The 25,694-nt window shown below is 34.2% G+C and overlaps 2 protein-coding genes across 11 annotated transcripts in view; one reads left to right on the forward strand and one right to left on the reverse strand.

Annotated features, from left to right (window-relative positions):
- TBCE (tubulin folding cofactor E) overlaps window positions 1-11,675 on the forward strand; it is an 81,038-nt gene extending 69,363 nt beyond the window's left edge. For 2 of the 9 annotated variants that reach the window (XM_074262454.1, XM_074262450.1), the window contains 5 exons: window positions 259-412; window positions 3,757-3,825; window positions 4,368-4,427; window positions 11,168-11,259; window positions 11,440-11,675. In XM_074262454.1, the coding sequence (XP_074118555.1) occupies window positions 259-412; window positions 3,757-3,825; window positions 4,368-4,427; window positions 11,168-11,259; window positions 11,440-11,532 (468 nt within the window). In that variant the 3' untranslated portion in view covers window positions 11,533-11,675. Of the gene's footprint in view, window positions 1-258; window positions 413-3,756; window positions 3,826-4,367; window positions 4,428-8,429; window positions 10,570-11,167 lie in introns of those variants that run through there. The other 7 variants (XM_074262452.1, XM_074262449.1, XM_074262457.1 and 4 more) reach the window with 4 other exon arrangements.
- Window positions 10,234-25,694, reverse strand: part of B3GALNT2 (beta-1,3-N-acetylgalactosaminyltransferase 2) — a 36,033-nt gene continuing 20,572 nt past the window's right edge. Inside the window, exons 6-12 of one of the 2 annotated variants that reach the window (XM_074262459.1) lie at window positions 24,385-24,495; window positions 22,606-22,684; window positions 17,302-17,485; window positions 15,211-15,336; window positions 14,392-14,551; window positions 13,577-13,633; window positions 10,234-13,052 (exon numbers count right to left, since the gene is read on the reverse strand). In XM_074262459.1, the coding sequence (XP_074118560.1) occupies window positions 12,918-13,052; window positions 13,577-13,633; window positions 14,392-14,551; window positions 15,211-15,336; window positions 17,302-17,485; window positions 22,606-22,684; window positions 24,385-24,495 (852 nt within the window). In that variant the 3' untranslated portion in view covers window positions 10,234-12,917. Of the gene's footprint in view, window positions 13,053-13,576; window positions 13,634-14,391; window positions 14,552-15,210; window positions 15,337-17,301; window positions 17,486-22,605; window positions 22,685-24,384; window positions 24,496-25,694 lie in introns of those variants that run through there. The other variant, XR_012481322.1, reaches the window with a different exon arrangement.

Genomic DNA, 25,694 nt, shown 5'->3' on the forward strand with positions numbered 1-25,694 from the left:
AATGAGGAGATTGGACCAGAAAGCTTTCACAGTCCCCTCTAGCTCTATGATCCTATGATGTAATATTATAAAGAATGTGAACTAATGTTGAATGTTAAGATTGTTAACATCTCTTAATGTTTATGCATAAGACATCAAGGAGTGATTTGGGAAAAGAGGATTAGTTATCTCTTGGAGTGAGCACTTCTCAGTTTTGAAAATTCCCTAGGAATGAATGCTACTTTTGACAAACCCTTCTTTTATTTCTCTTCAATACAGATTCTTCCTGAGGAAAGGCGAGGAGCTGAGCTTGACTACCGTAAAGCATTTGGAAACGAATGGAAAAAAGCTGGTGGACATCAGGATCCAGACAAAAACAAACCAAATAATGAATTTATTATAGCCCATCCCAGATACCAGTTACTCTGTCTTAGTAAGTACAGCATAAACATCAATTAACAAGCATTTAAATGTCTACTATGTACCAAGTACTATGGTACTAGACAACTAGACAACAATGAAACATCCTGTCTTCAAAAAGCTTACATTCTATCCAGGAGAACACAATATACATTTATAGTATATATACAAATAAATACAAGGTCATTTTTGGGAGGGAAGGTTGGAGATGCATTGGTCACTGGAAAAATGAAGAAAAGTTTCACATAGAAGCTTGGGTTTGAACAGAGTTTTAAAGAAAAAAGATATTCTAAGAAGTATAAGTCAAAAGGGAGTATATTTCAGCACTGGAGACAGCCTGTGGCAAAGGTTCAGAGAAAATGGATTGTCATATGTAATGAACGGCAAGATGAGTTTAGCTAGACTGTCTAGTGCAGCAAGGTAAGTAATGCATAAGGAAGCCAGGAGAGTAAATTAGGACTAGAATCTGCTGGATAATTGATTCCCTAGATCTAGGGACAGGAAGACCTGAGTTCAAATTCAGTCTCAAACACTTAAGATCCTGGGCAAGTCCCTTAACTTCTATCTTATTTTTCTTAACTTGAAAAATGGAGAAAACAATAGCATCTGTCTTTTTGCTTTGTTGTGAGAAAATGGGATATTAATAAAGTACTTTGCAAATTTTAAATATTATTAGCTAACTATAATAATAATTATTATTATTGCATTATTATTAGCCACTAGAGTTTTTTGAGTAGGGGGATACATAGACCTAGGCTTTAAGAAAATCTTTTTGATATTTATGTGAGGGAGAAACTTGAGAAATCAATTAGGAGGCTATACTTAAGAAGAGAAGCAATGAAGTCTTCACCTAGCTGGTAGTGACTGTGTGAGAGAAGGGGACAAATATAAGAGATATTGAGTGTGGTGATAGAAACAAGATTAGGAGACAGTGAATATGTAGAAATAATTCAATGAGTTAAGAGTGATATCAGGGTTGCAAAACTAGATTGGAAAGGGGGTGGTATCTTCTAAGGAAAAAAGGAAGTTTGTGTAAATTCCAGGGTAGTTCCCTGTAGACCTCAGGATCAGCCAGAGTCAGGATAAGCAAAAGTCCTTGGTCTTTATGGGGAGAAGTGAAGGAGATGGACAAAACTGCCACAAACTCTCAACCAACCTTCCTTTTCCTTGTCCTGTTGCATAGTGAATCTGGCTTGTCTGCCTCTACCCTCTAATCCCTCCTCTGATTATCTGTATACACCAAAAGATAGAGACAGGAATAGTGAGAAGGGACATTTTCCCAAACATATGCTAATAGTTATTGTCCAATAGGTAGCCTTAAGTGCTCGATTATCTGATTCAAGCACACCTTTTCAGAGTCTTAGCCCTTTACAAGTTTGGAAGAGGGATGGGCTTGGAGGATTTGATACTGAATCTTTGAAGTTTGAGGTGCCTGCAGGATATGCAGTTGGAATATTCAGGGGACACTTTTTGATGGAAGATTGGGGTTTGTTTAGTGGAGAAGCTAGTGCTAGGATATATAGACCTGGGAGTCTTTTGCATAGAGATGATCATTAAACCCATAGGAGTTGATGAGGTCACTGATAGAGTATAGGAATAAAGAACTGGGCCCCAGGATAGAACTTTAACCCTAAGGCTATATATACCTGTATACTTAAGGGCTATGATAGAGATGGTGACTTGGAAAAGACTGAATGGAAGAGAAGTTACAAACCCACAGAGGGAGAGCATCTAGGAGTGTAGACAACAGTGCTATATTCTGCAAAAAAGGCTGAGAAGGGTGAGGATTAAGAAAAGGCCATCAGATTTGTCTGTTAATAGTTTACTGATAATTTTAGAGAATTTTTTCAATTGAGTATAGTGTAAGAAGCTAAATTGCAAAAAAATTGTGAAGATAGTGAGAGGAAGTAAGAAAATTTGAGTTTTTCTAGGAGTTTGGCTTTGAAAAGAAAGGAAAACACACAGTACAGTATTGTGAAGAGAAAGGTGTATAGTGAAGGTATGTTTTTTAAAACAAAGCAGAGAATTGGGCATGTTTATGGGTAGCAGTGAAAATTTCCTTGCTTCCCATTGGTACTGACTGTTATAAATTCTAAGTTTCTCAAGGGGAGGGACTGTTTGATTTTTGTCTTTTAATCACTAGCATCCACCTCAGTGGCTCAACTAAGTGATTGATAGCAAGTATTTACCATGGGTAAAGATGGGGATAGATTTTGTTTTGGAGTTTGACTAAATACCAAAAAGGTATTGTGTAGGAATTTTCCTTGGGGGGAAAGGAGAGAAAGTGTCCAGGTTCAATAAATTAAGTGCAAGCTAGATGAAATTCTTAGGGAATATACATCAACCCAATATCTAGAAGAGTTAATTTTTTTCAACAAAACTAAATTGAATCAGAGATTTTGGAATTCCAAAGTGCTTAAGATCAAAGCTATTTAAATTGGTGAAGAGAGACCAGCATTTAATGCTCAAGTTTTTTTTTGTATAAAACAAATACAGATTTGTATGTTAATTATTCAGGAAAAGACTCAATATTTCTAGGAAGCCAACATCACTTCTCACTTTATAGGGAACTGACTGCCGTGACTAACATTTAGCAGGTTTTGATATTTGTACTCTTTCAAAAGTAACTTCAGAAATAACTAAATTTAGCCCCTAGTTACCAAGAATTAGTTAAAATAGGTAGACACCAGATTGTAATGCATTTGCTCCCACTAGCTGGGAGAGCTTGGGGTATAAATCCTTAGCATGGACTAGCCTCTCATTGCTTCCTTTCCTTGTGATTGCCAAGCGTCTTCTCAGGGGCGGTTCACTGTATTGAAAAAGTTTTCTAAAGAAACAAAAGCCCAGGTACTTTTGAGTATCTGTTAAAAGTTCTTCAACAGTTGGTCTACAAGGAACCAGGCAATTGAAAGAATCCTGGTCTCCCCCCAGAATTTAGGCTCCTTTTTCTGATGTCCTAGCTAGCTGGCTGAAGTGAAGTAGAGGAAACTAGTCTAATAGTTTCACCCAATGGAAGTCTGCCTGATGCTGGGTTTTTTCATTTTAATCTCTAAAAGGAAAGCAAGTGTTATTACTAGAGTTGAAATATACTTGAGGAGAAAGTGAAAGTTGTGACAGATAAAAGAAATCTTGCCTCCCTTTCAAATCATGTTAAAAACAGCAAATCAAACTGCCACCAAAAACTCAGGACTCTGACTAGCATACCAACCATTGTCCCATTTTAGGTGGACATTTCTTAGTGTGGGAAGGAAAAAGATCGTTTTAGGCACAAGTATAAAATTGTATTTTCCTGCAAAAGTCTTTGGGTTTTTTGTTCAGTTAGTTGACATGCTGCTCTCTCTCTTTTTTTATAAACAGAATATGGTGCACCTGAAGATGGGGAACTGAAACCACAACAGCCATTTATGCTGAAAAATCAGTTGCTAAGTAAGAATTCAGAATTGTCTTCAAGTCCTTATAAGAAAAAAAGAAAGCCAGGAGATAGTTGGCTGATGGAGATCACAAAGTTTGCTTTAAACAGACTTTATATTAACTGAAGTACCATGATATAGAAAGCATTGTTTAGTAATTATGGATTTTAACATTTAGCATACCTGAGTAAAATTGCTGTAAGGATTCAGCCTTTTATAACCATTGTGCTTCAAATTTCATTTTAAGTTGAAAAAGGTATCTGGGTAGTAAAGTGAATTGTGATTCTCTAGAAATGAATAATTCCTTACTTTTGAATGTTTCCCAAAATGCAATTTGAGAAAGATTAGAGAAGTGATACAATAGGTTGAAAATTGACACTAGAGTAGTACTTACTGCTTTTTATTTTTGAGGTTACAGAACATATGGGATCAAATATGTCACTTAGAACTGTTCTGAATTAAGTACTGAACCAGAATTCCTTGATAGCCATGATTGCAAACATATTAAAAGAAACACTGTAACAGGTATTCATTAAATATTTCTTTTTTTCTGTAAAGCACTCACGATAAAATGTCTTAATCAACCTGATCAAAAAACCCTAGTGAAGCAACTACCAGGTAAGGATGAAAGGTTTTTACCTCTACTTGCTATTACTGGGCAGGGATGGTGGAAGCTTTCTAAAACGGATCAGATTCATGTTTACAAATGAAAGTGGCAAAAGAGAAAATAAATCATGTTATTACTTCCATTCCCAAAATATCAGGAGTCATTCTGTAGATGTTCTTGGGTTATCAGAGGGGACTTGAAGAGGTTCTACCAGAGGCTTGGTGTAGAAGCTTAGAAGTATCTGTACTGAAGACCAACCTAGCTGAGAGCCAAGAGGTACAACACTAGGTTTGTCACAGGGCTCCCCTTCTTGTTTGAAAGTTGCACTACTATTCACGAAGGGAACCCACATTAAAATCACAGATATTTTGAGGTATTAAAAGTTTAAAAATATTTACTCACACTTAATTCTTTTAAATTTTGACATATAAGAGAGACCCAATTTTAATTTTTAAAAATAAAATTTTGGTTTTTTAATTTTAAAGGCTCTTCCTAACCAGATTTGCATAGCTCTTTTCTATTTGTTGCAGGCTCTTTTTAAAAATTGTCGGCTGTTGTTGTTTGTCCTTTGTTCTCAAAGAGGACCAGTGACATCAGGATGGTGATGTCATGATTTGCAAGTGAATTGGATTTAAGTAAGGCAGGACTGTGCAAAGTCACCAGCCTCAGTCTCCTACTCCAGAGCCATCAGGGTCCACTGGCAAGATATAGATCAGGACGATTGGAGATAGCCCCCGATGCAGTGGGAGACCCTGGCCTTTTTAAGCTATTTCCCAGTCTCATTCTGTCTGAGGCAACATCCATTCAATGATCAAGGTTAGATAAGAAACAAGACTAAAAAAGTCTCTTTTTGTATCCTAAAGAGCAGGAACTGTCTGTTTCTATAGTGGGTTTCCATAGAGTTCTGCATAGATATTCTACAAATACTTATTGACCAAATTACAGATACTTAGAGAAATAATCATACCTACTTTTTCTTAGTTATAAAAACAACAAGCACTTATTTTCCTCCTATTGGCAGACCAGTTCTGGGGCTTTAATCACATATACCTGTTATTTTATAGGTCATTTAGACCATTTTACAGATGGTAATTACTGAGGTTCAGAGGTTAGCTGACTAACCAAGATCTGGTAGACTGTTTAGACTGACTAACCAAGACTGGTAGCAAAAGTAATAGCTGGGAAATGACCCAAGTTTCTCTTGATTTTAAATGAAGTGCTCATTCCAGAATAACTTTTTATTCAGAAAGCTAATACTTTTGTAAACAAATTTGATCTAGATGATTTTAGACTTGATTTAAATGGAAACTAAAAGCTGAAATGTGGCTGTCATGTATTGTGATCAATTCAGCCCTGAATCTGAAAATCTAATTTGATTTTGGTAAATATTTAAGCAAATCTGGTAAAATTTGGAACTATGATTTAAAAAGTAGAAATGAAATTCAGGTCAGCAGTTTCCCTTTTCATTCATCAGTAAAGCTAAAACCAGATATATTAAATTTACTCACATATTTAATAAAACAAGTTCATAATGGAATTGGTTGTATTCATGAGTAAGAATCCATCAGTCATCTGTTAATTCACCTTCCTTCATTTTCAAATCTATCATTATCAAAACTATCAAAAAGATAGTTTGATTAATCATTCTTTTTTTTAGAGTTAAATGTTGACAGCATGGCCACAGTAGTACTGAATAAGAAAATGGGATCATCTTCTTTGATGTTACCATTAGCATGTAATACCTTATAGTTTGACCTTTAGATAGGAAAAAAAAAGGCATCACTATGTTTGCAATCATAGGATTATCAATATTGAGATGCAGTTGCTACATGGGATCTTTTTTTTTTCCCCCTACTGAGAAAACAAGGAATTTCAGAGTTTAATTACTTTCCTAGTTTTGGGAAATTGCTATGGAATTTATCCTCATGATATTCCACAGTCTCAAGAGTTACCTGGAAGAGGATAAATGATTTGCTCATGTTCATATAGCTAGCATATGTTGGAAGAAAGAATTGGGGGCAGCTAGGTGGCGCAGTGGATAAAGCACCAGCCTTGAATTCAGGAGTTCAAATCTGATCTCAGATACTTAATACTTCCTAGCTGTGTGACCCTGGGCAAGTCACTTAACCCCAGCCTCAGAAAAGAGGGGGGAAAAAAAGAAAGAATTGAACTGAGGCCTTTTTAATTCCTCTACTTCACCACACATTACCATAGTTAAAAAAAAAAAAAAATCAAGATTTCTTTATTTGCAAGTTATAGCTGTTACATGTCAATTGTCTCTTCTAACTATTTTCACTGTTTGGTTTTAATAGCCCTATTAATATAAAGCAGTTGTAGGGCAGAAATAAAATAATTGTGTACTTCTTTGTGAATAATCCTAGAAATGAAGAGAGAAAATACATATACAAGATATTTTCACATGAAGTTAGTCAGTGGGTTTTATTTGGGTAACTGTAAGGGGAGGAAGGGCAGGGCAGCAGGTTCTGTAGTTTAGCCTTTTATTTTTTAGTGTAAGCAGGGGAACAGTGGACAGGAATTTGCAAGGTAACTTATAGTATATAATTTACTTTAACCAGTTCAAACTAAAAGGCAAGCTAAAGATTCTGAAAAACAAAAACAAACAACAAAACCATAGCTTGTAGAACTTTGTAATCTTCTAAGTATGTTTTGTGATAGGATTTTACCTATAGTTTAAGCAAGTAGTTTTTTTCTTTGCCAAAATTAGTTTATTTATATGACTTTCTAAGACATCGTTGTCATCTGATTCATTTGAGACTCGACTATTGTTCAACCCATCTCAAACATTTATTTCATTAACCATTAAGTAAAAAAGGCAGAATTTAAAATGGTATAATTAATTTCTGCTTTGATCACTCTGAACTTTGCCCCCAAATGGTATCTAACTCAACTGTTTTGCTAAATCAAGCTTAAATGTTTTCTTGATACATGGAAAACATAATTATTTATTTGTGGCACAGGAATAAATACATTAGTAACTTGTGTGAAAATGCCTATCAAAATATTGTATTGAGTTTTTTAATCCTATAGAGAAAACCATTGAAACCTGAATCATACCTGATCAAAAATCTCCTGAACAAACTTCATGGGTCATCTTTGATTGGAAACTTAGAATGAAGTAGAACCACTACTAATCTAGGTAGCTCTGTTCAGTTTTGGGCAATTTTAAACATTCAGTTTTTTCCCTTACTTTAAGCCTATTTTTATATGTAACTTGTACCTATTTTTCTGAGTTCTGTTACTCTAAACCTTTTATATAGGTCAAATCCTCCTTTATGTGATCACACTTACAATACACAAAAGATGGCTCATGTAGCTCCTTCAATCTTCTTTTTCTAGTTAAATATTTTGTTTTTTCAGCTGATTAAGATATGACATGGCTTAAGACTCTGGACATTGTCCTAATGAGGCGAACTGACCACTGATCATGTTTCAGCTCTGATTTTATACTAACGACTCTCACTTCCTGTATTTTGGACACTCTACAATGTGGGATGTATTTTTAGCTAGCATTGTCCTGTCAACACAACTCATCAGACATAAGACTTACATATTTTTCTCAAGAGCAGTTATCTGTGCCTCTCCCACCCGTATTGGTAAAATGGAATATTTTTCTTCAGTATATGATTTTTATATTTATATTATCATGATTTAATATATAAAGAACTTGCCTTCAAGCCAGAAAATTGGCGGTTAAGCCTTTCCTGTTTTTTTTTCATTGTTTATTATTGTTTATTTTTAAATAACATAAAAGGAAAATAAAACAAACATATAACATTGTCATGTGCCCAACAGAACATCAGAGAGCACACAGGTCAATTGCTGGCCTGGGATCTTTCTTCAGATCTACTTAGATTGTACCAGGAAGGACCCCTGTTCTGCCCCAAGTCTTCTTGATTTTTTACCTGTCTATTAGCCCTGAGCCATAAATTTGTTCTGTTTGTGGAGGAAATCTGGACTTTGAAATTTGCTAACTTACTCTACCATCTTCCTAGAATCCTCCTGACTTCAGCCAGATATTGACCATGTGACCATTGGCAAAGTTGGAAAATCTCACCATGCTTGGGGCAAGTCTCTAAGACTTTGAAAGAAGATAAAGACCTGTATCATTAGAGGATATTTCCTCATTGAGGATTTCTGTAAGAAATCAATGAAATCATAGGTCTGGTCCCTCTCCTTTTTTTCATCTCATTAGATTCTACATATTAAGATCTTTCTGAATTATTCCTCCCAGCTTTGTGCAGTCTACAAGTTTATTAAGGGCACTTATATACACATTGATAAAAAGTATTGTACAAATTACTAATGACCTCCCTCCAGATCGACACTAACTTAGATATAGTCATTTTACCAGTGCCACATCCACCTCTCTGCAATGTCATTTAGTCCATAAAGTTAGCATCTGGCTTTCAGTTGCTTTGCTCTGATCTAACATCTTTTAACTTTCTGCCGAAGGAAGGAAATATTAGTTTAGCATAAATTTAGTGATTCTTGATTCCCTTTCTAAATGTTCACTATCCTTTTAATACAACATTCTAGGATTTTACCAGGAATCAGACTCACTAGCCTATCTATGCTTTACATATTTTTATTCCTTTCTGAAAATTGGAACAGCATTTTTTTTTCCTTTTCTAGTTCTGAGATTCTTCTTCCTTACCTAAGATTAATGACAGTCACTAAGCACTTGAAACTGTTACTTTTTAGTTCCCTGGGATGTAGTTCATTTGGCCTAGCAACAAAATTATTATGGGTAGGATATTTCCTCATTTTTATCTTGAACTAGTCCTTACTAGCCATTTCCATTGTCCTTTCCAGTTCAAAATGCTCTTTTCAGAGAAAGAACAGAACATGAAGTTAATAATTGAGTAGTTATACCTTTTCTCCATCTATGGTTATCCTTGCCTTCTCCTTTCTTTACTTCTGTTTTCCTTCGAACATAGGCTTTTAAAATTTTATTGTCCTCAGTGAATTCTTTTAGTACTTCTAATACTATTCTGAGATATGTTCATATTCATCATTCCTTACTTCTGTCTTCTTAACAACATATCAAAGGATTGTCTATAATTAAGTCCATCCTATAAACCCCTTTAATCATAATTTGCATCCATCTAAGGTAGTATTAATAGAAACAACCATTGATTCTGTATTTCTGGTATTAGTGTTTAAAAGATGTGAAAGTCATTGCATGTACAGATTATACTCATGCTGATCTGATATTTCAGTGATTTCAAAGTTCTCTCCAAAGAAAGACATATTAAAATTCATCTTATACAACTCTTGTCCATGTATCCTTCACAGAGGTAGAGATGAGAGAAGCTACCTTGTTTTAAGGAGAATGCTCACTAAATGGAACAAACTGGCTTAGCAGCCTGACATACACGTGACATGCCTGTCTGTTCTTCCATGTCCTTGATATTTTTTTAGTTGCTTAGCTGTTGTAGTTAGCTGTATTCTCCATAAAATCCTCCCCTGATGCCTCCTTAGGACATAGAGGTGATTCCAGATAGCAATGCTAGTAAGTATGGCAGGTTTTACTATTCTGAAAAAGCTTTGACTTCAAATGACCCCAGCAAAAGACTAAGTCTACTTTCTATGGACCAAGTCTGTTAAGAGAAAAACTCATCCCTAGGAGCCTAACTCCTTGATAAGAAACTTTTTTTTCCCATTTTTTGCTCTGGCATTATATTATTATATATTATATGAATAATCTAAAGTTTAAGTTGACTTTTATTCCTGGAAATATAAGATAGATGTCTAGTTACATGGCAGAATGTAGTACATTAGAAAAGAAAAGGCTAATTTTTATTCTAAAATAAAGATCACATTTATTATCACAAGTTGCATAAAAACACAGACAGCTTTTACAAAAATGATTTTGATAGAAAAATATTTGAGTTTAAGTACATTGTGATATTGCAGGAAAACCACACACTCTATTGCTGTGCCTCCAGCTAAAGCTTCAAAAAAACTAAACATTTCATAATCAAGATATCCATTATTTACCATAACCCGTCTTTGGAAGTACATTGTGTTTTTTTAACAAGCCAAATCATTTACTCATTCAAGTTAAATTCCAGGGCTGTATAATCCCTTGGTGTCATTGATATAGCACGTTAGTGAATAGTAGAATCAGAGCTGAACAGGATCGTAGTGATCATTTAATCCAACCCCCTCATTTTACAGATGAGGAAACTGAGGCCCAGAGAAGAAATAATTTGCCCAGAAGGAGCTGGGTCTAGAACCCAGGTCTCCTGATTTTTCTGGCAAATGTTATTTTCCTTCTGTCAGCTGGACATGAAAAACAAACTAAAAGATGCTGATGATTTTAAACATTCCTTCCTCTCTGCTGAGAATTATACCAATTGGGAATAGTTTAAAATAGTTAATCAATGGAACAGGATGAAAACTCATTATCAAAGGTCACTTAGGTCAAAACGTTGGCTCAATGCGTCCTGTGTACCCTACTAATTGTACTAAAGATTATGGAGCAGTAACATGATGGTCCACATGACAGACGACCTTTTCACCATTAATCAATTATTTGGGTAATCTAATACAACTAAAGAACATACAGACATCAAGCCAACTTGGTGCTCAACAGTTAAACAAAAACACGTGCTTACATTACTGTTACTTTAGGAACAGTCTCCTGGTTTTTGTCTTATAATGACAGCTGGTTTTATATTAGCTGTCAGTTTTAAAGGAAATAATTTCTTTTTTTTCTATTTGATAGAGTCCATGACAATTCAAAAGGTGAAAGGCTTGCTTTCTCGTCTACTCAAAGTTCCAGGATCAGAACTCAAACTGTCTTATGAAAGCCCTAAAGTAAGTAGATTCAATAAGACCCATAATCAAATCTTGACCTTCTTTATAGATAACAATATATATGACCAAAGGACATTATTTAGGATTCTGAAGGCAACTAACTTGTAGTGGTATGAAAACAATAGTACATTTAGCAGATTTATCACATACTTTAAACTTTTTTTTTCTCTCCAATTTTAGATGGAAGGCAGAGAATTTGAACTAGAGAATGACCAACAGCCATTACAGTTTTACTCTGTTGAAAATGGAGACTGTATATTAGTACGATGGTAAAAATTCACTTATGAGACTCTTCATTGTGAGAAACCAAGAAGTCATGGATGTAAAGTATTTTCAAACCACATTTCAGTGGAAGAAAAAGATTGTTTAGTCTAGCATTTGTATGATAGCTCTAATAAATACTTGGTGTCTATTTACTGGCTTTTGTTTGTATATTTATTTTTGTATACTTTATACTTATTTCTTCATAGTACAACTTTACGTAGAAAAACTAGATGTTAAGACTATTTTGACTAATGATGTTTGAAAAAATTACTGCCTACAAGAATTCTGCACTCTAAGACCTCACTACAATTATGTACTGATACCTTGTGATTATGATTTACAACTAAGGAAAAGGCCACTTAAAATAGGGAGGCACATATTCCACTATTTTGCTCATTAAATCAATTCTGTTATATCCCTTCTGTTGCATTACTTTTAGGGCATTGAAAAAAGTGCCATGATTTTTTATTTGGGTTGAGCCTAGACATTAAATTGAGAAGGTGTCATTTCCATGGAACTTCATGGAATTTCATGACTAAATTCATCTTTAGATAGATATTGCCTCAATTTTAGGTGAATATTGGGCCTGAGGTAAGCCATGATGATATAAATACTCCCAGGAAATAGAAAAGTGAGGTTAAATCTTTTAGGGCACCAATTTAGTCTTTAGAAAATTACTTCCCCATTATCACCAAAACCCTGAGGAGTACTTTATATTTGACTGATGATATAGATTTTTCCTAAATAGGGATACTTCATAGCCCTTAACAACAGAAGCTGACAGAAAATTAGCACCCAGTACTGTATGCCTGTTGAAATATATAGGCTACAAATTTGGGTGTAACTAATATAACAGACTTACCTTTAAAAATACAACTGGGCAAACTACCTGCTAGATGATCTGTACTCCCTGTTCAGTAACCACAAGGGATGACTACCAGCACTTCATTCCCAGAGCAGGCAAGCTAATTTCCCTACCGAGAAACAGACTGTTTCCCCTAGAACTCCCACTTGGATTGCTGCTTTAGCAGTTACAATTGATTTCAGCAATTAACTGAGTCACAACTCTAAGTGATAAACAGATTATCTATTAAACTGTAAGTAATCAAGTTTTTTGTTTTTGTTTTTTTTAAATAAAAGGACTTTTTTCTCTTTTATAATATGGTATTTTCAAAACTGCTTAGACATAAAAAAGTTACTTTTTCAGCATAAGCTAATTTTAAAAGGGGAACTTCTATGCAAATATCAAGAAATATTCCATCAATTATAGATGAAAGCACCAGCGTAATGCCCCTTGAAAGAATCTAGTTTCCACAGCATAACCTTGAATTTTCCTTGTACACTTGTATGTTTTCTTCACTCCAGGTTTTCAGACCACCAGGTTTAAAGGATTATCATCTTGCCTCACACTCACAAGGATCCCCACATGCTTCCTTCAATCTCCACAGTTCTGTGAGTTCTTGTGGAGAATACTGAGGGGAAGAGAGCATCCCAGTTTCACAACTCTTCTCACACAACCAAAGACTATCCTGTTTGTGGAAACACAGATAAATAGTTTCAAAAGGGATCTATAACATACTCAATACAACACAGCAGAAGTTTCCATTTTATTTTCAGAGGAGATGGGAACACATTTATGCTAAATGGGTAGAATTGTCAGAAAATGTAAAAGGGATAAAAAAAGACCAAAAAGATGTGATAAGTTTGAGGCAGTGATGTGATTCTGGAAGAAAACTTGGAAACTAAAAATTGGGATATGGGATAATTATTAATCCTCATACTAAATAAAGTGAAAACTGAAAATTGTCTTTTTGGTGCAGTCTATCTAATTAAAAAAAAAATTAAGTAAAAAATTTTTTGTACTCTGAATCAACAGATGCAGAACTAGAATTCAGGAGACTAAAGTGTTATCTACATAAAGATATCTCCATGGCTGTTAACAGGGGGAAAAAGTTATTATCCTTAAATTACAGAAGAGGAAAGCAATAGAGGTTCAGAGAATTACCCATGACAGATAGATAGGAAGCACTTGTGCTCCCTCATATTTGCTCACCTGGAATCTCTTAGGTCCTATAGCTGCCATCCAAATGCCCATGCTCACATCTTCACCCTACAACATGCCCACAAACATTAAATACAAAAAAAATTTTTTTTTAAAGGACAAGTTTCATGTTTTGTGGAAATAATGAATTTTAAGTCAAAACCATGTGATAAATGTTCTTTTGAAGTGTTTGTTTTACTTCACTTCCAATTTCCACCTCTTTGGTATAAAATCCTAAATCTTATTACAGAATGGATAGGAAGGTTAGTATTCATACTTTTAAAAGTATAAAGAAGAGTGTAATGACTTAAAATTGCACAACAGTGGCCTTGAGAATAAAGTTATATATATATATATATATATTATATATATTTATATTTTTTAAACTATATTGAGCAGTGAGTTACAATGTCAAAACTAGAAGCAAATAAACACCCTTTTAAATAACCTCCTTTCCAAGGAACAATGAACTTCAATTCTGATATTCTATTGGGAATACATTTATAAATAGAAGCTGAAAATATAAATATTTAGATTTAGGAAAGATTTAAGTAAATTCATGGATACTTTAAAGTCATACCAGAATATTATGGGGAAATTAAGTGAGGGTTAGGAAATACTAAGGTAATTCTCACTAAAAAAAGATGAATACCATCAATTTTACATTTATATAGAGCTCTAATCAGTGTATTTACGATTGATTTTGGGTTATAAATTGGCAGGATTAACTAAGTGTTCTGACTTCTGATGCAGACTACCATGAATAAAACTCAAATTTAAACCATTCTTAAATTTATCATAATCTTGACTAACAAATTCTGGCTTACCTGATATGTCTTCAGTCTTTCTGAGTTGCTTGCTAGCCAGTGTACAATATCTTTGGAAATAACATAACCTGACCCACATGCAAAGGCAGGATAAGCAGGACTGGGATACTCTAATTCTTGCCACTTTCCTGTCCGGTCAACGGCCCAATTCAATCTGAAGCTTAGACCAAAATAACCATGTCAATTTTTTGTGCTTGCTGGATAGACAAACCAACACTTATCACATTTCTCTCTCCATTTAATACCACGATCCCCAAACTACTATGGATAAAGACAGAAGAATGAGAAAATTCTCTTTAATATAAAACAAATCATAATTAAGTAGCCAACTCTTTGAGAAGAAATACTGTTATATTTTCTTTGTTCCTCTTTTTCTACCCTTCATACTCAGCTTCGTATACACAGCTAGGTCATTTAATAAAAGGTCAAACACTGAATTTCATATATGCAATACTGTTAGATTAAAGTTTTCCAAATGATTTTTAAGCTATATCTTTTGATATAAGAATGGAGGGCGGGGTGGAGGTGAAGAGGAAGGAGAGAGTCAAAATATTCCCTTGTATGCTAACTTCCCCAGTCTAGTAACCTGAAATTGACATCTGGAGAGGTGTTAGTCATGTCCATTAACAAAATGAATTTGCCCAAAACTGCTTTTCTCTTACCACCAGGCAGTAAAATATATAAACCTATTATTTTTTTTCCTTAAATTATCATTAGGAGACCAATAAGAAAATTACATTTCACAATCACATTTTCTTGTGAAAATAACAAATATTTCAGAGTAACTACAACCAATTAGTTGAAAATTGTTTTACTTACTTTCCCCACCAAGAATTGGGTCTGTCCAGGTTTTTGTGGGCAATCCTATTAAACACAGCTTCTAAATCTATGTAACAGTCATCATCTGTTTTCAGCAACAAATCAAAGCTAGTTGTGTCAACGGTCCTGGTGCCAAAACACATGAACACACATGAAAATCAGTGATAATCTATATGGAATACAGTAACAAGAAAATATAAAGTCTCAATCTTATTAAGAGAAACAAGAGGCTGAATTAAAAATTAGATATGACCATGAATTTAAAAGAAAAATTTAGTTTTTTGAGGGCTAAGATAATCTCATGGTAGGTATTTGTATCTCCAATTCTTAGAACAGTGCCTGGCACTTAATAAATAAATGATACTGCATTCATTAATTCCTTCATAAGATCAAAAAAAAATCAGTAAAGTTCTACCTGCTGAAAGATGGTTGGATTAAATATACCCAAATTTATAAAGTTATACTGCTAGTGATTGCAAATTTACTATTGATATAATAGAACTGAAAAAGATCTACAATGTATATAAGGGTAAAGAATAAAGAAATATGACCTATAAAACTGACTCAAAATGTAGTTAATTGAGTTAAGTACTCAATTAGCAGTTAACTTAAAGGATTTCTAATATATTTCAAACAAGATTCAAATTTTGTCCATGTAGTACTGAAAAGTTTTTAAAATGTCATTTTAAATCAATCTCCCAAGAAAAGCCAAATCCCTTTCAAAGTTTTATATTGATTTCAACTTATATACATATTTAATTTTTAAAAATTAAGTTCTCAATAATATATTTTAAAATCTACATTATACTTTTTTATTTCCAAAATACTTTAGCTAAGGATAGAGCTTGGGCCCTGAAGTCAGGAGGACCCAAGTTCAAATTCGGCCTCAGACACAGTGGTATACTAGCTGTGTGAACCTGGGTAAGTCACTTAACCCCAATTGCCTCAGCAAAACAAAAACAAAACAAAAAAATACTTTAGCTAATTATTCTTCAAATCATGAATCTTTAAAAAGCAATTATCATAGTTAATGGCGTCTATAAATTCAAACATCTGATAGTTGCTATTTGCATGAAGAGTAAAACCTAATACAAAGAAAAACTCAATTGTTGCCAAACTTTGGCCACAGCCATGTTCTCCACACTTATTCATACCTTGTGGCAACTCTAAAAAAAAATTACATTCTATTGTCCTTATTCTATAGCATCTTTAGACACCCAAATCTATAATCATCTTTGACTAATAAATCATATCTTATACAAAATTTGTGTTTATCTCAAGTACTTTTGTACTCTCAAATCAGATAGTGTCTGAGGTGCTGTGGAATGGGAAAATTAAGGGAAGAGAAATTTGGGACTCAATGAAGAGAAAAGGAATAGAATTTTAGGATTAGAGTTTTAGGAACTTAAAGAGTTGAGTGGGATCTAAATGCCAATCACAGGTCTATACACATATAATATATAACATCACATAGATAAATATGTAATGAATAACATGTGTATTTGTCCCAACAGTTATAAAATTAGAATAAACATCAATTGACTAAGGAATCCTAAGCACAGGTAAGAATACTTAATCTAAATTTGGAATATTTTAATGTTGAAGGGATAAAGAATTAAAATAGTTCATGACAGTAAAGACAAATAGATCCTCTGGCTTTAAATCTAGTGCTTTCCCCCTCTCCCCTACTATGGGGCAAATTTGGGTTGTGAGTAGCGAAATAATTTCCTGTATTTAGACAGATATGTTAACTACTGAAACATGACTCCTTTTAACCTCAATGATTTTCACTGAAGGGGTACAACTCTCATTTGCCTGGTTGTTCATCATACTTAGTGACTTATTTGTGTTGGTGAGAATCTCCTCAAAACTATATTAACTTTTGTTTTGTTAACTTCCAGTAATTTAAACATTGATCTGCCAGCTTGAGTAATTGAAAGCATTCTAGAATGGCAATTTTTAATAAAAACTGAGGCAAAATTGGTTTGTATATGAGATGTCAAGGATGTTACTCTCTGAGAATATGTAAAATTTTTCTATACAACAAAACAAGTCAGATAAAACCCAATCACAAAATATTATATAACCTACCACCTATAGAAGTTCAGTAATTTTGCAGGAACATTTCGGTAGGTGTCAACAATGTCCACAAAAACAATGTCATCAAAGGTGCTGCTCTCTTTCTTCAATAAGGCATCCTCCTCATGGAGGTTATTGATATGATCAATAAACCTTTTTGGGCGAGTTTGAAGGTTTTGTAAAAGTGTGTCACCTTCTGAAAAGGAGGAATAACAAAAGTGCAAGAGACTTACTACAAAAGCTAATGTATTAAAAAAAAAAAGTTACTAAACAGCAATAATGGCTCATTTATAATACAGTATTATAATTTAAGACCTAGCATTCATTAAACTCCTATGTGCCATTGTGCTAATATGCTCATTTAGTATTTCACCTGATTCTTATCAGTATCCTGCAAAAATAGGTGCTATTATGACCACTATTTTATAGTTGAGAAAATTGTGGCAAAAAGAGGTTAAGTAACTAGTAAGTGTCTGAGGTCAATTTTGAACTCAGGTTCTCTAAAATTACAGCTGTATTATTTAGCTTGATCTCTTCCTAACTTCAAGTTCCAGCCACCAACTTAAAGGGGATAACTCTCCACTCCAATGTAATATTATATGATCCAGCTATGAGCATTTATTGTCTAATTATTTGTTTTCCTTATTTCAGTAGTGTTTTGTAATTGTATTTATGTACAACTCCTACATGTATACTGATAGATTAACTCTCGAGGATTTTATATATTTCATAGGGTTTTTTTTTTGGCAATGAAATTATTATAATTTTCCTGTTTTTTAATCAGTATTTTAAAGAAATGCTGATGATTCTTATGAATTAATTTTGTAGCTTGCTCCCTTGCTGCAGCTATAGTCTTGATTAGTTTCTTTCCTGATTTTCAGGAGAAACATAGTCCCTTAAGACTAAAAAGCCACAAACTTACTTTCACTAAATCTGTTGCTCATATGTACAACTTTTCATGGTGGAAAAAAGTATAAATGTCATTAAAAATTAAATGTATTTGGTTAGACTGCTCCCAGGAAACTGATGGTGAATAATTTTATAAACCAAACAGCTAACAGACAGCAATGATCTGATAAATCTAAGTACATATGATGTGTTAGGTGAGCAGTGAGTATCTTGCCATGGCTGCCAATAAGAAGTGCCACAAAAGATAATAAAGCCCAACTTGGCAGACATGACTTACAATGAAAAGATGGGACTAAAAAGCAGTTGTTCTGAGAATATCAGAAGCAGCCAAAAGTTACTGGAAAGAGAGATAGACAGTGTTGGATTAACTCTGCTCCTGTTTCTTAAGTAAAGTGCTGAGTTCTGGACAGAACAACCGCTGCTCCAAAAACTGCAAATCCCAAGCACAAAAAGGCTATATATGTCTTTAAAGTACAGAAGCTCATAGAACATTGTTTTTTTCATTTAGAAAATAAATCAATTCCCTCTATTTTCTTTCAAACTTTTCTATTCTCTTTTTATTCTGTGAGTTTTCTATACCCATGGATCAGTGTTTTTTGGATATATAATTCAAGGCCAGATGTCCTGTTGCAAAAATATTTTTAGGAAAATGACAAAGCAAAACAAATCCAGTAGACTACTGTTATGCTAATAAAACAAAACTTAATATGGACTTTAGTGGTTTTTCTGCTTTATCATCACTAAATAAACTGGTGTTCATTCCTTCACATTAATGCCAGAGTTGTTTAATACTTTAAAAGAAAAGTATCCTCAGTGAGTAAAATATAACTAAAACAATTTTCTTATACTCTATGATAACAACAGACAGTCTCTTGTATGTGCAACAGGACTGAGTGCCACAAGTCAAGGACAAATAAGACTACAAAATCATGCAGATCTCCCATATGAATATTCTTCTCCTCCTCTCCAAATAAATAAATAAAACAAAACTGAAATTTTAAAACAAAGCAATAAAATAAAGAAGAAAACAAAAGGCTCAGAGGAATCTGGGAAAAAGAAGTCATCTTCATAACTTTGAGAGAGTAGTGAAAATGATAAATGAATCTGTTTAAGTGTTTCATTTTTGTAAAGATAAAAAGATCTGGAGCTTCCATATTTCAAAAGTTAAGTGATTTGGGAGACACCTTCAGAGTCCTTTCAACAATAATTTTAAAAGACATGAAAAGCTTAAAAAAACAAAACAAACAAACAAACAAACAAAACCAAAGATGTCATTTCCCTCAGAAAGGAAGCACAGCAGGGGAGTAGAATCCCAATTAATTGGGCTACATAGAAGACCTAATATTTGAACAGTATTTTTTTTTCCTATCTATGTGTCCCTTCAGTGACTTTAGGAAAGTGCTTTAGGAAAAATCTTTAACTTCCCTACAGTTTTATTCCAAAGCCGATACAGCCAACCTCTTCTGGATGATCTAAGTAAAATCCTTCTCATCAATGTTGTCTATTGGAAGGAACCTGTGCTAGGATTATGGGCCCAAATTTTAGATCCAGTTTTATTATTAAATGTAATACATGGGGAAAATTTTTTCCCTTTTTACTCCATTTTAGTTTATTTTTTTTAATATAGCTTTTTATTTACAAGATACATGCATGGGTAATTTTTCAGCATTGACAATTGCAAAACCTGTTGTTCCAATTTTTTCCCCTCCTTCCCTCTACTCCCTCTACTCCCTCCTCCAGTTGTCAGGTAGACTAACACATGTTAAATATGTTAAAGTTATATGTTGAATACAATATATGTATACATGTCCATACAGTTATTTTGCTGCACAAGAAGAATTGGACTTTGAAATAGTGTACAATTAACCTGTGAAGGAAATAAAAAATGCAGGCGGACAAAAATAGAGAGATTGGAAATTCTATGTAGTGGTTTACACTGATTTCCATGGGGACATGTTTTAACCTTTCAATTCACTTCTGTTAACAGTAAGATCATTATATTTGCTTCAATCTATTTCCCCCCCCTTGGGAAACTAGGGAGATAACATGAAAAGCTTTGAGAATAAAAGCAGAACCTCTCTTTAAAAACTTATCTTCACTGTGTGACCTTGGGAAAGTCACTTAACCCCAATTGCCTCAGCAAAAAAACAACAACAAAAAAAAACAAAACAAAACAAAAAAACCCAAACCCCAACTTATCAGGCAGGTCTACATATGCCATGCTTCATTTCATATTGTCCAAAACATTGCCATGATTAATATAAAAGCCTGGTAGCATGAAAGGCCTCTCTAACATAGGTATTAGTTCTAAACCTGACAATAGCAGTAAATTGTACTAAACCCCAGAAGTCTCTCTCTCTCTTCTTTTATAGTCACTGGCAAAACAAACACTTCTACTCCAAGAACCCTTCGGAAGGAATTGTACTTATTGACTGGATACACTGCATTTGTTTTTCAGACTTTGAGAACTGTAGCATCACCAAGCAGTCCTTGCTCCCTCAGTTGCTTTCAGTTATGAATATATTGGTAGTATTCTTCCATTCTTAACCATGACTGAGAGAATACAGGTGAATAAATACTAATCTCAAAAATTTCCTTCAAATAATTACTTAAGAAAAACTTCCAGGCTAATATTCTTAGCCGCTGAGCTCTTAAAAAACATTTCTGAAATTTATAATCTTCATTACAAGAAGAAGAGAAAAAGACTCAAAGAAAAATGTAAAAATAGGAGTTTACTAAGCCTCACTGTTTCACTGGCCTAATCTAAGTGCAGGATAGGATGACCCAAGTCCTGTAAAAGCAAAGAAGAAGAGCAGGTTCCATTTTTTCTTTCCACCCAATGGTCTACACAGGTCTACAAAAATGTTTTTCTATCTCATCCCTGCTGAAAAGATAGGCCAGTGCTAAGACTGTATCATCCCCAAAAAGCTTCTCACTTATCTTTAAAAACTCCTTTTTGGCCTCATTTGTAAAATATATAGAAAATTGACTCAAATTTATAATACAAAGCTATTTTCTAATTGACAAATGGTCAAAAGATATGAACAATTTTCAGATGAAGAAATTAAAGCCATTTCCAGTCATATGAAAAAATACCCTAAATCAATATTGATCAGAAAATGCAAATTGAGACAACTCTTAGACACTATTACACATCTGTGAGATTGGCTGACAGGAAAAAATAATGATGAATGTTGGAAGGATTGTGGGACAACTGAGACACTGCTACATTATTGCTGGAACTGTGAACTGATCCAGCCATTCTGGAGAACAATTTGGAACTATGTGCAAAAAGTTATCAAACTGAGCATACCCTTTGATCCAGAAAGAGATCTTAAAGGAGGGAAAGGGACCGGTATGTGCAAAAATATTTGTGGCAGCCTTCTTTGTAGTGGGTAAAAACTGGAAACTGAGTGGTTGCCCATCAATTGGAGAATGGCTGAATAAGTTATGATATATGAATGTTATGGAATAGTATTGTTGTGTAAGAAATGATCAGGAGGATGATTTCAGAAAGGCCTGGAGGCTAAGGAACTTGGTATGCAGCCAAGAATAACTTACCCAGCAAAAAGCCAAAGCACTAATAAGGGGAAGCTTTATATCTCTACAAGCCTACTTGCATAAAATAGAGAAAGAGAGGGCCAACGAATTGGGCTTACAACTAAAATTGCTAGAAAAGGAACAAATTAAAAACCCCCAGACAAACACAAAACTTGAAATTCTAAAATTAAAAAGTGAGATTAATAAAATTGAAAGTAAGAAAGGCCTGGAGAGACATGAACTGATGTTAAGTAAAATGAGCAGAATCAGGAGATCATTATACATGGCAACAAGAAGAGTATATGACAATCAAGTCTGACGGACATGGCTCTTTTCAACAATGAAATGATTCAGGCCTAATCTAATGATTTTATGAAGAGAGCCATCTACACCCAGAGAGAGATTTGTGGGAACTGAATGTGGATCACAATATAACATTTCACTCTTTTGGTTGTTTACTTGCATTTTATTTTATTTCTCATTTGTTTTTCTTTTTTGATCTGATTTTTCTTGTATAGCATGATAAATATGGAAATATATATAGAAGAATTGCTCTCTATGGGAGGGGAGCGGAAGAAAGGGAGTGAAAAATTTGGAACACAGGGTTTTTGCAAGGGTGAATGGTGAGAACTATGTTTGCATTATTTTGAAAATAAAATAAAATTTTGAAAATAAAAAAGCTATTATTAATGGAGAAGAGGATGGAAGGGAGGAAGGGGGAGGGGGGAGAGAAGGGGAAAAGGGGGAAAAGAAGGAGGTGAAAGAAGTAGGGGGGGGGGAGCGTAAACCCTGCTTTTTAACTCTAGATTGGTGTATTAGGCCAAGGAAATTCCGTAGGCTTTTTCATTCATTTGCTTATAAACTTACCCTGAATTGTATAAATAAAGCCTCCTGCTACTCCCTCTACACCTTCCATGAATTCATAAGGCAATGCTCCTTCACTAGCCTAGAAAAAGAAATCAATGAAGACAAGAATGAAATATTCAGCATATTTCATTTTAAGAATCATCCACATTTTCAAAACATTTGGCAAAAATCAGAATACTTCAGAGAAAATATTCTTTTAAGTTCACAAGGCAACAAGATGAATTAATATCACTATAATTACACTGTTCTTCCATGTTTCTTCATCTAATTATAATTTAACATCTCAGGCATCCTAAGTCTCCTAGGTCCCCAGGGCTACATTATACAGTTATGTCGTCTTTCCACCCCCTCAACATCTTTTTTTTTGTTGTTGTTTTCAGAAACTTGAAAAGAAGACATTATCATAGTTCAGACTGTCTTGTAAATAGTCAGTTTCAATGTAATTTAAACATAGTTTTGTTAAGTGTGGTCATTAATATGACACTGCAAGAAAAACAGTGAGTAAAAAGTTCTCAGAAGTCCTCTCCACAGAGTACATGTATAATGCAACTATCCTTAACATTTGGTTTTAACTACTCTACACCTGTCCAATGCCATGATTCACTCTGAACTGTTATTTCACACCAGTATGGGCTCTGCTGATGCTGTTTCCAGAAACAGGTCTTCTTGTCTAAGACTGCTTCCCTGTATCAGTACTGCACTTCTACTCATCTAATCTCAGCTTGCCATACTGCTATCCCTATAATCATCCATCTTTCAAACAGATCTTTTCTGCAAGCACTGCTGCCAGAAATAATGCCTTTAAGCTGGCCAACTGCAATGTTCAGTGGAATTGATGGTACTCTTTACTTATCACAAAAATGCTAACTGATAGCTGAAGAAATGTCTTAAGGAGATTAATGTTAAGAGATTCAAATTTTGTAGCTACAAAAATAGCTGAATTCATTGACTCTTCAATTACTGATGGAATATGGAAAAATGTCCTGCCAAGGTAGCAGAATTCAGGGACACATGGTATACATTTTTTGGAAAAGGGAGATTTTCCCTGAAATAAGGAACTTATTTCAAATTCTATTTCTGATACTTACTAGCTGTGTGACTTTGAGCAAGACACAACTTCTAAATGCATCTAGAAAACTTTTAGGACTATTGGTCTTTTCTTTGGCTAAGTCATAGATCATCTGGGCACCTGCAAATTTTAAAGTTTTCTTGATTTATTACTTATTCCCTAAAATTCTATACTTAGTGTAAGATTAAAGAAACAAAACGGAAATTTTAAATTTATTGAACCTGTCAAAGTCCTGAATCTCAAATTCCTTTAGTAACATTAAACACACATACACAGAGTCTTCATTTTAGACTTTTCTTTCAAGTGATATTTTAAATGAAAAACAACCAGCCTGATGACACACACACAAAATGAAGATTTTGGACAGCAATGAGAAAGGGTTCATAAAGAATTTTCACCTGAAAAACTTTGGGAAAAAGAGACATTTTCTTTTCAAGGAATTCATTAACACGAAAACATTTTATACTAAGGTAATATATTCATTATGTTTGCATTTACAATGTGTAACAGTGAGATTTTTAGCCTTTCAGGTCTTTATGCTATAGTGATACCTAAATATATATACCTATTATTAGATATATATTAACCCAGACTATTACTTCCTAGTGAAAGGATTTGGGCAAAAAGGAAAATGAATAATCAGTCAGTATGATAACTTGTAGCATTTTTTTTTTTAATTTTGCCCTGCAGATCTAGAAAGTATGACTTACTGTAATGATTCTGAGAACTCCCCCTCCATCGTTCACAGTTACTTTGTGAAGATTCCTAGAAACAAGGCCTTGAAGATCCTGGCTTTCCCACACAATTGTTCCTTCAAAGCTCTGTTATTTTTTTTAAAAGAAAAAATAAACCTCTAAATTAAATTTCACAAAGAAAATAATATTCTACAAAGAAAATCTAGATTTCAACAAACTAAATGAAGAACTTTGGAAAAGATAATGTACAATATAAGTTTCCTTATCTATCCAAGTTGTAAAAAATGTTTTTTCTTTTTACTTTAACCACATTATCATTTAAATTTTCCAAACATATTCTAGATATTTCCTTACCTTCTTAAAGAGGATATTGGAACAATACCTCTTTCGGATAAAATCAGTTATATTTTTAAGGGATGATGCCCACTTCCTACTCTTTCCACTGAAGCTCTCATGTCAGCAAAAAAAAAAAAAAAAAAAAAAAAAAAAAATTGAGGCCATTTATCAAGAAGTTTCCTCATCTTCCGGCACTCAAGACAGCTTTCCCCTCATCCAGTCCCTCCCAGGCTTCTCCAGCAGAATTCTCTCACTGCCATCCCCAGTCACTTTCAATGTGTTCTTTCTAATATTCTCTCAAAAGTTACCAATTACCTATTAATTGCTCCATCAAAAAATGTTTTCTCAGTTGTTATCCTTGACCTCAGAAGTATCTGACATTGATGATCACTTCTGCTGGATGCTCTCTTTACTAGGTTTTCATGACACTTTGCTTTCTTAGTTATACTGTTCCTGTCAGAGTCCTGGTTCTTCATCCATGTGCCCTAAATCTCTGTCCTCTTCTTTTTTTGGGGTGGAGGGGTAGGGGGAGAAGGGAAGGCTCTCAGGAGCTCAGTGATCACTTCATTCATGATCAATTCAAATGAAATAAATTCAGTTGCCTGGCACTGGTACACTGTCCAGGTTTCACAGGCATAGAACAATGAGGTCAGCACAACGGCACTGCAGACCTTCAGTCTGGTATCCAGGCTAATACCTCTTGTCACCCACACTTTCAAATACTGAGCCAGCTCTGGCAATGTCTGTGTCAATCTCATTATCAATATGGACATCCCTGGAAAGTATATTGCCAAGGTAAGAGAACTTATCCACAGCACTCAAATTTTCCATTTGCTGTAACTGATGACAGCACATACGGATGGTGTGGTGCTGGCTGATGAAGGACCAGTTTCTTTATGTAATTGGTAAGCCAAAATTAGTACCAGCAGCAGAGAATTGATCCCTACTTTGCTGTAGCTCACTTTTGGAAGTTGCACTGAGTGCACAAT

Source organism: Sminthopsis crassicaudata, chromosome 4 (assembly GCF_048593235.1).
Source record: "Sminthopsis crassicaudata isolate SCR6 chromosome 4, ASM4859323v1, whole genome shotgun sequence".
NCBI lineage: Eukaryota > Metazoa > Chordata > Mammalia > Dasyuromorphia > Dasyuridae > Sminthopsis > Sminthopsis crassicaudata.